Source organism: Notolepis coatsorum (assembly GCF_963971535.1).
Source record: "Notolepis coatsorum genome assembly, chromosome: 4".
Classification (NCBI taxonomy): domain Eukaryota; kingdom Metazoa; phylum Chordata; class Actinopteri; order Aulopiformes; family Paralepididae; genus Notolepis; species Notolepis coatsorum.
In genome coordinates, this window is record NC_140168.1 from 17506190 (window position 1) to 17520692 (window position 14503).

Below are 14503 nucleotides of genomic sequence, written 5' to 3' on the forward strand. Positions count from 1 at the left end.
TTTACCTCCCGTCCTGCAGGTGTCTCTAGTTTACCTCCCGTCCTGCAGGTGTCTCTCTAGTTTACCTCCCGTCTTGCAGGTGTCTCTAGTTTACCTCCCGTCCTGCAGGTGTCTCTCTAGTTTACCTCCCGTCCTGCAGGTGTCTCTCTAGTTTACCTCCTGTCCTGCAGGTGTCTCTAGTTTACCTCCCGTCCTGCAGGTGTCTCTCTAGTTCACCTCCCGTCCTGCAGGTGTCTCTCTAGTTTACCTCCCGTCCTGCAGGTGTCTCTAGTTTACCTCCCGTCCTGCAGGTGTCTCTAGTTTACCTCCCGTCCTGCAGGTGTCTCTCTAGTTTACCTCCCGTCCTGCAGGTGTCTCTAGTTTACCTCCCGTCCTGCAGGTGTCTCTCTAGTTTACCTCCCATCCTGCAGGTGTCTCTAGTTTACCTCCCGTCCTGCAGGTGTCTCTAGTTTACCTCCCGTCCTGCAGGTGTCTCTCTAGTTTACCTCCCGTCCTGCAGGTGTCTCTAGTTTGCCTCCCGTCCTGCAGGTGTCTCTAGTTTACCTCCTGTCCTGCAGGTGTCTCTCTAGTTTACCTCCCGTCCTGCAGGTGTCTCTCTAGTTTACCTCCCGTCCTGCAGGTGTCTCTAGTTTACCTCCCGTCCTGCAGGTGTCTCTAGTTTACCTCCTGTCCTGCAGGTGTCTCTAGTTAACCTCCCGTCCTGCAGGTGTCTCTAGTTTACCTCCTGTCCTGCAGGTGTCTCTAGTTTACCTCCTGTCCTGCAGGTGTCTCTAGTTTACCTCCCGTCCTGCAGGTGTCTCTAGTTAACCTCCCGTCCTGCAGGTGTCTCTAGTTTACCTCCTGTCCTGCAGGTGTCTCTAGTTTACCTCCCGTCCTGCAGGTGTCTCTAGTTTACCTCCCGTCCTGCAGGTGTCTCTAGTTTACCTCCCGTCCTGCAGGTGTCTCTCTAGTTTACCTCCTGTCCTGCAGGTGTCTCTCTAGTTTACCTCCCGTCCTGCAGGTGTCTCTAGTTTACCTCCCGTCATGCAGGTGTCTCTAGTTCACCTCCCGTCCTGCAGGTGTGTCTCTAGTTCACCTCCCGTCCTGCAGGTGTCTCTCTAGTTTACCTCCCGTCCTGCAGGTGTCTCTAGTTTACCTCCCGTCCTGCAGGTGTCTCTAGTTTACCTCCCGTCCTGCAGGTGTCTCTAGTTTACCTCCCGTCCTGCAGGTGTCTCTCTAGTTTACCTCCCATCCTGCAGGTGTCTCTCTAGTTTACCTCCCGTCCTGCAGGTGTCTCTCTAGTTTGCCTCCCATCCTGCAGGTGTCTCTCTAGTTTACCTCCCATCCTGCAGGTGTCTCTAGTTCACCTCCCGTCCTGCAGGTGTCTCTAGTTTACCTCCTGTCCTGCAGGTGTCTCTAGTTTACCTCCCGTCCTGCAGGTGTCTCTAGTTTACCTCCCGTCCTGCAGGTGTCTCTAGTTTACCTCCCGTCCTGCAGGTGTCTCTAGTTTACCTCCCGTCCTGCAGGTGTCTCTCTAGTTTACCTCCCGTCCTGCAGGTGTCTCTCTAGTTTACCTCCCGTCCTGCAGGTGTCTCTAGTTTACCTCCTGTCCTGCAGGTGTCTCTCTAGTTTACCTCCCGTCCTCCAGGTGTCTCTAGTTTACCTCCTGTCCTGCAGGTGTCTCTCTAGTTTACCTCCCGTCCTGCAGGTGTCTCTAGTTTACCTCCCGTCCTGCAGGTGTCTCTAGTTTACCTCCTGTCCTGCAGGTGTCTCTAGTTTACCTCCTGTCCTGCAGGTGTCTCTAGTTTACTTCCCGTCCTGCAGGTCTCTCTAGTTTACCTCCCGTCCTGCAGGTGTCTCTAGTTTACCTCCCGTCCTGCAGGTGTCTCTCTAGTTTACCTCTCGTCCTGCAGGTGTCTCTAGTTTACCTCCCGTCCTACAGGTGTCTCTAGTTTACCTCCCGTCCTGCAGGTGTCTCTCTAGTTTACCTCCCGTCCTGCAGGTGTCTCTCTAGTTTACCTCCTGTCCTGCAGGTGTCTCTAGTTTACATCCCGTCCTGCAGGTGTCTCTAGTTTACCTCCCGTCCTGCAGGTGTCTCTAGTTTACCTCCTGTCCTGCAGGTGTCTCTAGTTTACCTCCCGTCCTGCAGGTGTCTCTCTAGTTTACCTCCCGTCCTTTAGGTGTCTCTAGTTTACCTCCCCGTCCTGCAGGTGTCTCTAGTTTACCTCCTGTCCTTTAGGTGTCTCTAGTTTACCTCCCCGTCCTGCAGGTGTCTCTAGTTTACCTCCTGTCCTTTAGGTGTCTCTAGTTTACCTCCCCGTCCTGCAGGTGTCTCTAGTTTACCTCCCCGTCCTGCAGGTGTCTCTAGTTTACCTCCCATCCTGCAGGTGTGTCTCTAGTTTACCTCCCGTCCTGCAGGTGTCTCTCTAGTTTACCTCCCGTCCTGCAGGTGTCTCTAGTTTACCTCCCATCCTGCAGGTGTCTCTAGTTTACCTCCCGTCCTGCAGGTGTCTCTCTAGTTTACCTCCCGTCCTGCAGGTGTCTCTAGTTTACCTCCTGTCCTGCAGGTGTCTCTAGTTTACCTCCCGTCCTGCAGGTGTCTCTAGTTTACCTCCCGTCCTGCAGGTGTCTCTCTAGTTTACCTCCCGTCCTGCAGGTGTCTCTAGTTTACCTCCCGTCCTGCAGGTGTCTCTCTAGTTCACCTCCCGTCCTGCAGGTGTCTCTAGTTTACCTCCCGTCCTGCAGGTGTCTCTCTAGTTTACCTCCCGTCCTGCAGGTGTCTCTAGTTTACCTCCCGTCCTGCAGGTGTCTCTAGTTTACCTCCCGTCCTGCAGGTGTCTCTAGTTTACCTCCCGTCCTGCAGGTGTCTCTAGTTTACCTCCCGTCCTGCAGGTGTCTCTCTAGTTTACCTCCCGTCCTGCAGGTGTCTCTAGTTTACCTCCCGTCCTGCAGGTGTCTCTAGTTTACCTCCCGTCCTGCAGGTGTCTCTAGTTTACCTCCCGTCCTGCAGGTGTCTCTCTAGTTTACCTCCCGTCCTGCAGGTGTCTCTCTAGTTTACCTCCTGTCCTGCAGGTGTCTCTAGTTTACCTCCCATCCTGCAGGTGTCTCTAGTTTACCTCCCGTCCTGCAGGTGTCTCTAGTTTACCTCCCGTCCTGCAGGTGTCTCTAGTTCACCTCCCGTCCTGCAGGTGTCTCTCTAGTTTGTCTCACTCACTTTGTTTCTGCTGAACTACTACAGAAACCAAACGACATCAGGTGCTGACCCCCTGAAACCAGTGCCGTGGAGCCTTATTGGATCCATATTGATGTTTTAATGGTCCTGACGGCCGATGGTTCTTTATTCTCTTTCCTCAGAGCATGGATTGGAACGGCCTCCTGTCCAAGAAGGTGAAACCTCCATTCATCCCGATCATCCAGGGCACCAACGACGTCAGCAACTTCGACGAGGAGTTTACCTCAGAGGCTCCCATCCTGACGCCTCCCAGGGAGCCGCGAGCGCTCAACCACGACGAACAGACCCTGTTCTCGGACTTTGACTACATCGCTGACTGGTGTTAGCCCCTGCAGAAACACTACACATCGCTGACTGGTGTTAGCCCCTTCAGAAACACTACACATCGCTGACTGGTGTTAGCCCCTTCAGAAACACTACACACACTCTACACATCGCTGACTGGTGTTAACCCCTTCAGAAACACTACACACACTCTACTCGGTACACAGAAAAAGAATGTGTCGTTTTCAACATATCTGCGGGTTCATTTTATGTGAGACCTTTCGACACCCGTTTAAAAAAGCAACACGTGTTGTTGCTTCTGTGAGTTTGATTCTAAACATATCTTAAAGGTCCAATTCGTAGTCTGAACAGGTAAATGTGAGGCTTTAACACTAGACAACAGGTAAATGTGAGTTTTTAACCATAGACAACCGGTATATGTGAGTTTCTAAACCATAGACAACTGGTAAATGTGAGTTTTTAAACCATAGACAACAGGTAAATGTGAGTTCTTAACCATAGACGACAGGTAAATGTGAGTTTTAAATCATAGACAACAATTAAATGTGAGTTTTTAAACCATAGACAACAATTAAATGTGAGTTTTTAAACCATAGACAACAGGTAAATGGAGTTTAATCATAGACAACAGGTAAATGTGAGTTTTTAAACCATAGACAACAAGTAAATGTGTTTTTATTTTTAATCATAGACAACAGGTAAATGTGAGTTTTTAAACCATAGACAACAAGTAAATGTGTTTTTATTTTTAATCATAGACAACAGGTAAATGTGAGTTTTAAATCATAGACAACAGGTAAATGTGAGTTTTTAAACCATAGACAACAGGTAAATGTGAGTTTTTAATCATAGACAACAGGTAAATGTGAGTTTTTAATCATAGACAACAGGTAAATGTGAGTTTTTAACACTAGACAACAGTGAGTTTTTAATTGTATTTTGTGGCTGTAATGGATTTGTTTACGCTGGTAATGTTTACAGTCCGTTAATAAAGTTCCAGATCTACAGAGTGGATGTGAATAATTAGCCCTCATTTAATTTAGTTTAAAAAAAACTCTGAATTGGGCCTTTAAACATGTTGAGACACATCCATGAGCTGGAAAATGACACATCCTTTTTATGTCTGTACACACACACACATACACACACACATACACACACACACACACACACACGCATGTACACACACACACACACACTGTGAACCAACCAACACAGCATTGACTGTAGCGCACGTTTCAGTTTAAAACTTCCTCCCTCTTTGCTCTGACACGTTGAAAAGAGGGAGGAGCCAAGTGAACGTCGCTCATCAGGCCTTTTTGGGCCTTTTTTGCCCCCCCCCCACATGTATTTTTTAAACAAAATGAAGAACTTTTTTAACAGAGGAAAGCGCTCGTTGTCGTAAGCGCGTGTGGAGAGAAAAATAAAAGGGGGGCGGAGCAACGAGAGCCCTCCTGTCGTCATGGAAACCGTTGTCTGACCACTGAGAATGTTTGTCATGCGAACTCTTGTTGTCAAAAGAGACCAACAGTCACCATGTTTCTACATCACTGTCTTGTTATATGTTTGATCTGTACAGATTATATTCATCCATATATTTTATTGAGTCTTTTCTTTTTTTTCTTTTTTTTTGTGCGAAGCCCTTTACCGTAGCTTATGAACTTTAATCTTGCTGTAAGGTTGTCCGTCATGATGAATCATGTATGAAATTGTTGGATGACTTTTGGAGTTATTATAATTATACTGGCACTATGTTTAGCTACAACAAACATGTCGGCTGCTGCTGCTTATTGACTTGGACTCCAACTTACATCACAACACGTTGTTTTCTCTGACCATCCCAGTTCTACAACATGTTGTTTTCTCTGACCATCCCAGTTCTACAACATGTTGTTTTCTCTCACCATCCCAGTTCTACAACATGTTGTTTTCTCTGACCAGGGTTCCCACAGACATTGCTAAATGAAATTCAAGGACTTTCAAGTACTTTCCCAAGCACTATTTATCATTTTAAAAAGGGCATTTAAAAGGATACAATTCACTGTTAAATGCAGTATTTTTTTATTGAAAAGAAATCAGATCCAATATGTATGGCTAACAACAACCAATTTCCGATAATATGTTGATTCAGAAATCTTTTATCATGGATGAACAACTTTCAATGCGAATGGTTGATTTGAATTGCAAGGACCTTTTAAAGGTCCCATGCATTATAAATGGCCTTTTCCAGTGTTTAGCATTGTATCCTAGCAATTGGGGAGTATATCAATGTGGTCTGTGTCGTTAATTATCATATTGACTCATCAGTCTAGTCTCGAGTTCACGAGATCTTCCCTCACTCAACTAAGTTGTTCTGATTTGACGGTATTGCTGACGTGAATAAGGTACTGATTTGCAGTAACGCCCCCTCTGGTTGTAGCACATAGTGTAACCCGACACTTCCTCAAACAGGTTTTGATAGAGGCAGAGAACAAGCGAGAGAGAGAGGGACCGGCGGGACCGTGCAGAAGTGTGTGTAAATGTGTGTGCGCCATCTCTCCCTCCTCGGAGCATTACACACAAACTTGACTGCGTGTGTGTCGGGGACGCATCTCTCTCCCTCTCTCTCTTGCTCATTCTCTCTCTCCCTCTCTCTCTTGCTCATTCTCTCTCGCTCTCTCGTATGTATCACGCTGTGTGGGTGACTGTCACTGAAACCTTACATGTCTTCCATAGACTCACAGGAATTGTGTAAAGTTGCCCAAATAGTGCAAGGAATAGCAATGCATGTCCCCTTTAAGCACCTTGTTAAAAAAAATTCTGTTTTCAATTAATTCAAGGCCTTGACTTTTTTTGGTAAAAAAAATCAAGCACTATAAGCACTTCAAGGACCTTGTGCAAACCCTGTCTGACAATCCCAGTTCTCGTCACATGTTTTTTTTCTCTGACCGTCCCAGTTCTACAACATGTTGTTTTCTCTGACCATCCCAGTTCTACAACATGTTGTTTTCTCTGAACAGGGTTCCCACAGACATTGCTAAATGAAATTCAACGACTTTCAAGTACTTTCCCAAGCACTATTTATCATTTTAAAAGGGCATTTAAAAGGATACAATTCACTGTTGAATGCAGTTTTTTTATTGAAAACGAAATCTGATCCAATATGTATGGCTTACAACCAATTTCCGACAATATGTTGATTCAGAACAATTTTATCATGGATGAACAAAACGTTCAATGCGAATGGTTGATTTGAATTGCAAGGACCTTTTAAAGGTCCCATGCATTATAAATGGCCTTTTCCAGTGTTTAGCATTGTATCCTAACAATTGGGGATTATATGTGGTCTGTGTCGTTAATTATCATATTGACTCATCAGTCTAGTCTCGAGTTCACGAGATCTTCCCTCACTCAACTAAGTTGTTCTGATTTGACGGTATTGCTGACGTGAATAAGGTACTGATTTGCAGTAACGCCCCCTCTATGGTTGTAGCGCATAGTGTAACCCGACACTTCCTCAAACAGGTTTTGATAGAGGCAGAGAACAAGCGAGAGAGAGAGGGACCGGCGGGACCGTGCAGAAGTGTGTGTAAATGTGTGTGCACCATCTCTCTCTTGTTAGAGCATTTACACACAAACTTGACTGCGTGTGTCTGGGACGCATCTCTCCTCTCGCTCTCTCTCTCTTGCTCATTCTCTCTCTCGCTCTCTCTCGTATGTATCACGCTGTGTGGGTGACTGTCACTAAAAGCGCTTATGGGCGGAGCCCATCCAATAACAGCCTGAAATCCTGAGGCTGAAAAATGTGGCTTTTGAGTACTTGATTAGAAATATAAAACAATGAATTTTTTGGAAAAGAAAACCTTACATATGTCTTCCATAGACTCACAGGAATTGTGTAAAGTTGCCCAAATAGTGCAAGGAATAGCAATGCATGTCCCCTTTAAGCACCTTGTTAAAAAAAAATCTGTTTTCAATTAATTCGAGGCCTTGACTTTTTTTGGTAAAAAAAATCAAGCACTATAAGCACTTCAAGGACCTTGTGCGAACCCTGTCTGACCATCCCAGTTCTCGTCACATGTTGTTTTCTCTGACCATCCCAGTTCTACAACATGTTGTTTTCTATGACCGTCCCAGTTAGTTCTACAACATGTTGTTTTCTCTGACCGTCCCAGTTCTACAACATGTTGTTTTCGCTGACCGTCCCAGTTCTACAACATGTTTTCTCTGACCATCCCAGTTCTACAACATGTTTTCTCTGACCATCCCAGTTCTACAACATGTTGTTTTCTCTGACCGTCCCAGTTCTACAACATGTTGTTTTCGCTGACCGTCCCAGTTCTACAACATATTTTCTCTGACCATCCCAGTTCTACATCCACAAGAACAGGAAGCTCTCCGTTAGTTAGTACAACGACACACGGCAGGTGACGGAGAACAGGTTGTTGTTATGGTGAATCTGTAAAACTACACTGGAATATCAGGTTGGGATCTTGTGGATCATTCATACGACTTGATGGTGAATCTGACTGTAATCCTGCAGGAAAACCCCCTTCATCTGTGTTTTAGATATAGATAAAACGCATATTCCCAGTGTGTTACCTTCTGAAGCTTCAGCTGCTGTAGGTCTGCAGACCTGGGATCAGATAGTTTTCCTTGTACAACACCATTATCTTCACACAGCTGCTGTTGGTCTGCAGACCTGGGATCAGATAGTTCTCATTGTACAACATCAGATCTCCCATATTCCCATACAGAGAGGGAACAGAACAGAATTAATTACTTTATTTGACAATATACATGTAAGGGTGCCTTTTAGCTGAGTATCTGGGTTAATTATAGTCCCTTTTGAGCCATGTCTTTAGGCTGGACTTCTAACAACACTACTAGACACACAAGATAAGATAATCCTTTATTGATCCCCTTGGGGAAATTCTGGTGTCAAAGCAGCATGGGGGGGGGGGGGATACAGGGTGGGGGATGCATAGCTTCACAGTCCTATACAGTCCAGTGTCTATATACACTATAGATGCACTTACAGTATAGATACAAATACAGTATAATAATATAAAAAGTATGAACACAAGATAGTCCAGTGATATGAGTCTCTAGTGCAAAGAAACAAGATAGTCGGTACGGTGATGTGAGTCTGAAGTTCTCAAGTCCCGAGTTGTGACAGTGATAGTTCTGTCTGGCAGCAGAACCGGCCGCCCGAGCCCTTTATACCAGCAGGCTCTACAACAAAGGACCGGCCCAGGCGGTTTGTGGTGTGTCGGGGGGGGTATGAGTCTTAGGATGAACGTGCTCTTCATTCTGGCTAGCTCCTCGTAGAGGGGGTGAGAGGGGTTCTCCAGGATGGCTTCTAGCTTTTTCCTCAGGCTCAGCCGCGTGATTTTTTTTCCGTAGCCTATGTTTGCGAAGACGCTCTGATTGGCTAGCCGCGTACAGCGAAGACCCTCTCTGATTGGTTTAGCGCCGAAGGGTCTCTTCCGCCTTGTACATATATATTCTCTGCTTCAAAGTGGTTATGGGTTATGCTTAGAGTTAGGGTTAGGGAACAACATATCAATTGTTGTTGAATATGCAGAAGAGACCCTTCGGCGCTAAACCAATCAGAGAGGGTCTTCGCTGTACACGGCAGGCCAATCAGAGAGCGTCTTCGCAAACATAGGCTACGGGAAAAAATCATGCCTCTCAGCCACCACCTCTAGGTTATCCAGCTCACCACCCACTACTGAGCTAGCCTTCTACTAACTAGACACTAACACTACTAGACACAACGCTACTACACAACAACTAGACACACAACGCTACTAGTAGACACACACCCTCAAGACCCCTACGCTCTACGGATCATCAAAGAGAAGTCGCCTATTCTCGGTCCTTGCCCCACAATGGTGGAACGAACTTCCCACCACAGTTAGGACAGCCGAAACCCGTCCAATCTTTCGCCGTCGACTAAAGATGCACTTCTTCAACCATTATCTGAAATTTAAAAATAAAATAAGAAAAAGTCTAATCCTAACTAACCGTACTGTCATGCACTTGTCCTAATATACTAACCTACACTGTAGCACTCAACAATTTGATGAACATTGTTACTCAGCTGCTGTGGTATATTATGCTATATTTAAACTCATGCCACATGTTGAAAATGGTCTCATAAGGTGTGCTGAATATCGTTTACCATAGTGCCCTTCCTGATGACTTGTAATACAGAACTTGTAAATCGCTTTGGATAAAAGCGTCAGCTAAATGACAAAATGTACACAACGCTACTAGACACCGTTACTAGACACACAACGCTACTAGACACAACAACTAGACACGCTACTACACACAAGAACTAGATACACAACGCTACTAGACACAACGCTACTAGACACACAACAACTAGACAACGCTACTACACACAATGCTACTAGACACACAACTAGTCATACAACACAACTACTATATTACACATAGAACTAAGAGGAACTGTCTCTAGTGTTTTACTAGTCCAGAACTGAAGAGGAACTGTCTCTAGTGGTTTACTAGTCCAGAACTGAAGAGGAACTGTCTCTAGTGTTTTACTAGTCCAGAACTGAAGACGAGGAACCATCTCTAGTGTTTTACTAGTCCAGAACTGAAGAGGAACTGTCTCTAGTGTTTTACTAGTCCAGAACTGAAGAGGAACTGTCTCTAGTGTTTTACTAGTCCAGAACTGAAGAGGAACTGTCTCTAGTGTTTTACTAGTCCAGAACTGAAGAGGAACAGTCTCTAGTGTTTTACTAGTCCAGAACTGAAGAGGAACTGTCTCTAGTGTTTTACTAGTCCAGAACTGAAGAGGAACTGTCTCTAGTGTTTTACTAGTCCAGAACTGAAGAGGAACTGTCTCTAGTGTTTTACTAGTCCAGAACTGAAGAGGAACTGTCTCTAGTGTTTTACTAGTCCAGAACTGAAGAGGAACTGTCTCTAGTGCTTTACTAGTCCAGAACTGAAGAGGAACTGTCTCTAGTGTTTTACTAGTCCAGAACTGAAGAGGAACTGTCTCTAGTGTTTTACTAGTCCATAACTGAAGAGGAACTGTCTCTAGTGTTTTACTAGTCCAGAACTGAAGAGGAACTGTCTCTAGTGTTTTACTAGTCCAGAACTGAAGAGGAACAGTCTCTAGTGTTTTACTAGTCCAGAACTGAAGAGGAACTGTGTCTAGTGTTTTACTAGTCCAGAACTGAAGAGGAACTGTCTCTAGTGTTTTACTAGTCCAGAACTGAAGAGGAACTGTGTCTAGTGTTTTACTAGTCCAGAACTGAAGAGGAACTGTCTCTAGTGTTTTACTAGTCCAGAACTGAAGAGGAACTGTCTCTAGTGTTTTACTAGTCCAGAACTGAAGAGGAACTGTCTCTAGTGTTTTACTAGTCCAGAACTGAAGAGGAACTGTCTCTAGTGTTTTACTAGTCCAGAACTGAAGACGAGGAACCATCTCTAGTGTTTTACTAGTCCAGAACTGAAGAGGAACTGTCTCTAGTGTTTTACTAGTCCATAACTGAAGAGGAACCATCTCTAGTGTTTTACTAGTCCATAACTGAAGAGGAACCATCTCTAGTGTTTTACTAGTCCAGAACTGAAGAGGAACTGTCTCTAGTGTTTTACTAGTCCAGAACTGAAGAGGAACTGTCTCTAGTGTTTTACTAGTCCAGAACTGAAGAGGAACCATCTCTAGTGTTTTACTAGTCCAGAACTGAAGAGGAACTGTCTCTAGTGTTTTACTAGTCCAGAACTGAAGAGGAACTGTCTCTAGTGTTTACTAGTCCAGAACTGAAGAGGAACTGTCTCTAGTGTTTTACTAGTCCAGAACTGAAGAGGAACTGTCTCTAGTGTTTTACTAGTCCAGAACTGAAGAGGAACTGTCTCTAGTGTTTTACTAGTCCAGAACTGAAGAGGAACTGTCTCTAGTGTTTTACTAGTCCAGAACTGAAGAGGAACTGTCTCTAGTGTTTTACTAGTCCAGAACTGAAGAGGAACTGTCTCTAGTGTTTTACTAGTCCAGAACTGAAGACGAGGAACCATCTCTAGTGTTTTACTAGTCCAGAACTGAAGAGGAACTGTCTCTAGTGTTTTACTAGTCCAGAACTGAAGAGGAACTGTCTCTAGTGTTTTACTAGTCCAGAACTGAAGACGAGGAACCATCTCTAGTGTTTTACTAGTCCGGAACTGAAGAGGAACTGTCTCTAGTGTTTTACTAGTCCAGAACTGAAGAGGAACTGTCTCTAGTGTTTTACTAGTCCAGAACTGAAGAGGAACTGTCTCTAGTGTTTTACTAGTCCAGAACTGAAGAGGAACTGTGTCTAGTGTTTTACTAGTCCAGAACTGAAGAGGAACTGTCTCTAGTGTTTTACTAGTCCAGAACTGAAGAGGAACTGTCTCTAGTGTTTTACTAGTCCAGAACTACTGCATTTAGGCTGTTCAACGAAGGGTCCTATAAAACCATGTTTGAAAATGTAGTAAGTGACATTTTAAAATGTATTTATTAATCCCAGAGGGGAAACATGGTTTGCCACCAGACCGAATACATATACAAACATGAAAGAAACAGTTACATGATACAATACAGGATACACAACACAATAGGAGAGCCTCTCAACACAGTGCTAAAGGTGTTCGTTAATTATTTGTTTTACTGCAGCAGGAACAAAGGACCTTCCCATTCGCTCAGTAGAGCATCAACAATCTAAATGAGCTTTGCAGAGCATCAAAAATACTGAACAGTGGATGTCCTTCAAAAGATAAAATGGTGTTCAGTTTAGTTCTGGTTCGCTTAGCTATGATGATCTCCAGGGAATCAGGAGGGAGGCCAATCACTGAGCCAGCCTTTTTAATGATTTTATTTATACGTTTTTTTGTCAGAAACTGTGATGCTGCCCCCCCAGCAGAGCACAGCATTAAACAGGACACTAGCCAGGATACCTTGATAGAAGACTTAAAGAAGTGACCTGCTGATGTCGAAGGATCTAAGCTTCCTCAAGGTTCCAGAGACTGGGCTTTTTTTAACACAGTTCTGCTTCCAGTCCAGCTTACTGTCCAGGTGAACGCCAAGCTATTTATAGGACTGGACTATTTCAACCTCCTGCCCCCTAATGATGACAGGAGAGACATTCACCTTCTTCCTACTGAAGTTGATGACCAACTCCTTGGTTTTTTCAATGTTTAGTTCCAAGAAATTGGCATCGCACCAATGGACAAATGAGTCTATCTCCTTTTATAGGCCCGGTCATCACCTTTGTTGATGAGACCGATAAGAGCAGTATCATCAGAACATACGGCACATGGCCTCGCTGTGTCTGCAGTCTGCAGTATAGAGCACAAAGAGGAAGGGAGCCAAAACTGTTCCCTGGGGGGCTCCAGTTTTTGTCCAGATGACATCCGATACTATGTCATCCAGCCTGACAAACTGCGGTCGAGGAACAAGATATTTCGTGCACCAAGAGATGGTCCTGATGAATTGAAAATGGGGGACCCTGATGTAAACAAGACGAAAGTCTTTCTCTGGTCTGCATCCCCTTAACAATTGTGTGTATTGAGCTGTACTGTATTGTACCCATTCTGCAATCTGTTAATAAAGTTTTCAATCAATCAATCAATGGTTGAGTTGTGCAGTTTAAACTGAATAATTTTGTTTGCTAGGATGTGTGGCTGAATTGTATTGAAGGCGCTAGAAAAATCAAAGAACATTTCCCTAACAGAGCTGGCAGGCGATTCGAGGTGGCTATACATTTGGTGCAACATAACAATCAGTGCAACGTCGATTCCTACACTCTTCCTGTATGCAAATTGCAAGGGGTCTAAATAAGGTGCCACCTGCTCCCTGAGGTGGCCCAGCACAACCCTTTCAAAACATTTGATGATGTGACATGTCATGTCAGAGCAATAGGTCTCAGGTTAGTGAGGCTATTACGCACATTGTTCTTTTTAGGAATAGGGACAAGACATGATGTTAACCACATTACAGGAAGAGCAGATGAAGACAGAGATAGAGAATGAAAAACATGGCACAACTGGTCAGCACAGACCTTGAGGGTGCGTGGATAAATACCATCAGGCCCGGGGCCCTTGTTTACCTTTATGCGCTTAAACTCCTGACGAACCTCTTCAGTAGAGATGACAATAGGGGGACAACTGTCCACAGGACTAAACTGAGCCAGAGAGGAGAGGATACTCTCCTGCTCAGCAGAAATCAAACCTAGCAAAGAACTGGTTTTGTATCCATGTGTAATCTTTGGTTTATTTTTGTCTATGATCTTATTTGATCTAAAAAAGAAAAACCTTCAGTATACTCTACTGCAGGGCGGCTATGTGGTGCAGTGGGCAAGGCGCTCACCACGAATACTGGAGACGCTGGGTTCGCCTGTTCGAGCCCAGCGCTCCACATTGCTTTCAGTTTAGCTGGTCGTCCGTACTAATACACATTGGCAGTATTAGGGGGTGGGAAACTGATGGGTGGGGATCGGGCGTTGTGGACAGCGACTCCTACAGGTCGGTTGGTGCGCCTGCGCAGTAGAATCAGGAAGGGATGGGGGCGGCGCCCCTCCAAAGCGCAGACCCCTGGCACTGAAAGATCGCGCCGCGCAGGTGAATAGATGCGACTGCTGTTACCTCGAGTATCGGAGGGGACTCGTGCTATGTATGACTTAGTCCACATTGCAGCCGGCTTGTGGGAGGCAAGAAACAGCGTTCGAGACAGGGGAGGGTTGAATTGGATGATACGAAATTGGGATGGGAGACAAATAGAAAATGGGAGAAAAAGTGGATTAAAAAAAAGAAAGTATACTCTACTGCAAGCATGACTTAATTAAATGTATGTCAAAGAGTAACTTGTGTATGATGGGTGGCACGGTGGTTAGCGCTGCTACCTCACAGCAAGGAGGTCCTGGGTTTGAACCCCAGCAGGGGGCCTTTCTGTGTAGAGTCTGCATGTTGTCCCTGTGTTCGTGTGGGTTTCCTCCCACACCCTAAAGGACATGCATGGTAGGCAGGGACTACAGATGG

The 14503-nt window shown here is 45.0% G+C and overlaps 1 protein-coding gene across 5 annotated transcripts in view; it reads left to right on the top strand.

Annotated features, from left to right (window-relative positions):
* pkn2a (protein kinase N2a) overlaps positions 1 to 5098 on the top strand; it is a 132408-nt gene extending 127310 nt beyond the window's left edge. For 2 of the 5 annotated variants that reach the window (XM_084313643.1, XM_084313644.1), the window contains one exon: positions 3334 to 5098. In XM_084313643.1, the coding sequence (XP_084169769.1) occupies positions 3334 to 3537 (204 nt within the window). In that variant the 3' untranslated portion in view covers positions 3538 to 5098. The remainder of the gene's footprint in view (positions 1 to 3333) is intronic. The other 3 variants (XR_014619632.1, XR_014619633.1, XR_014619634.1) reach the window with 3 other exon arrangements.
* Positions 5099 to 14503: the final 9405 nt, after the last annotated feature.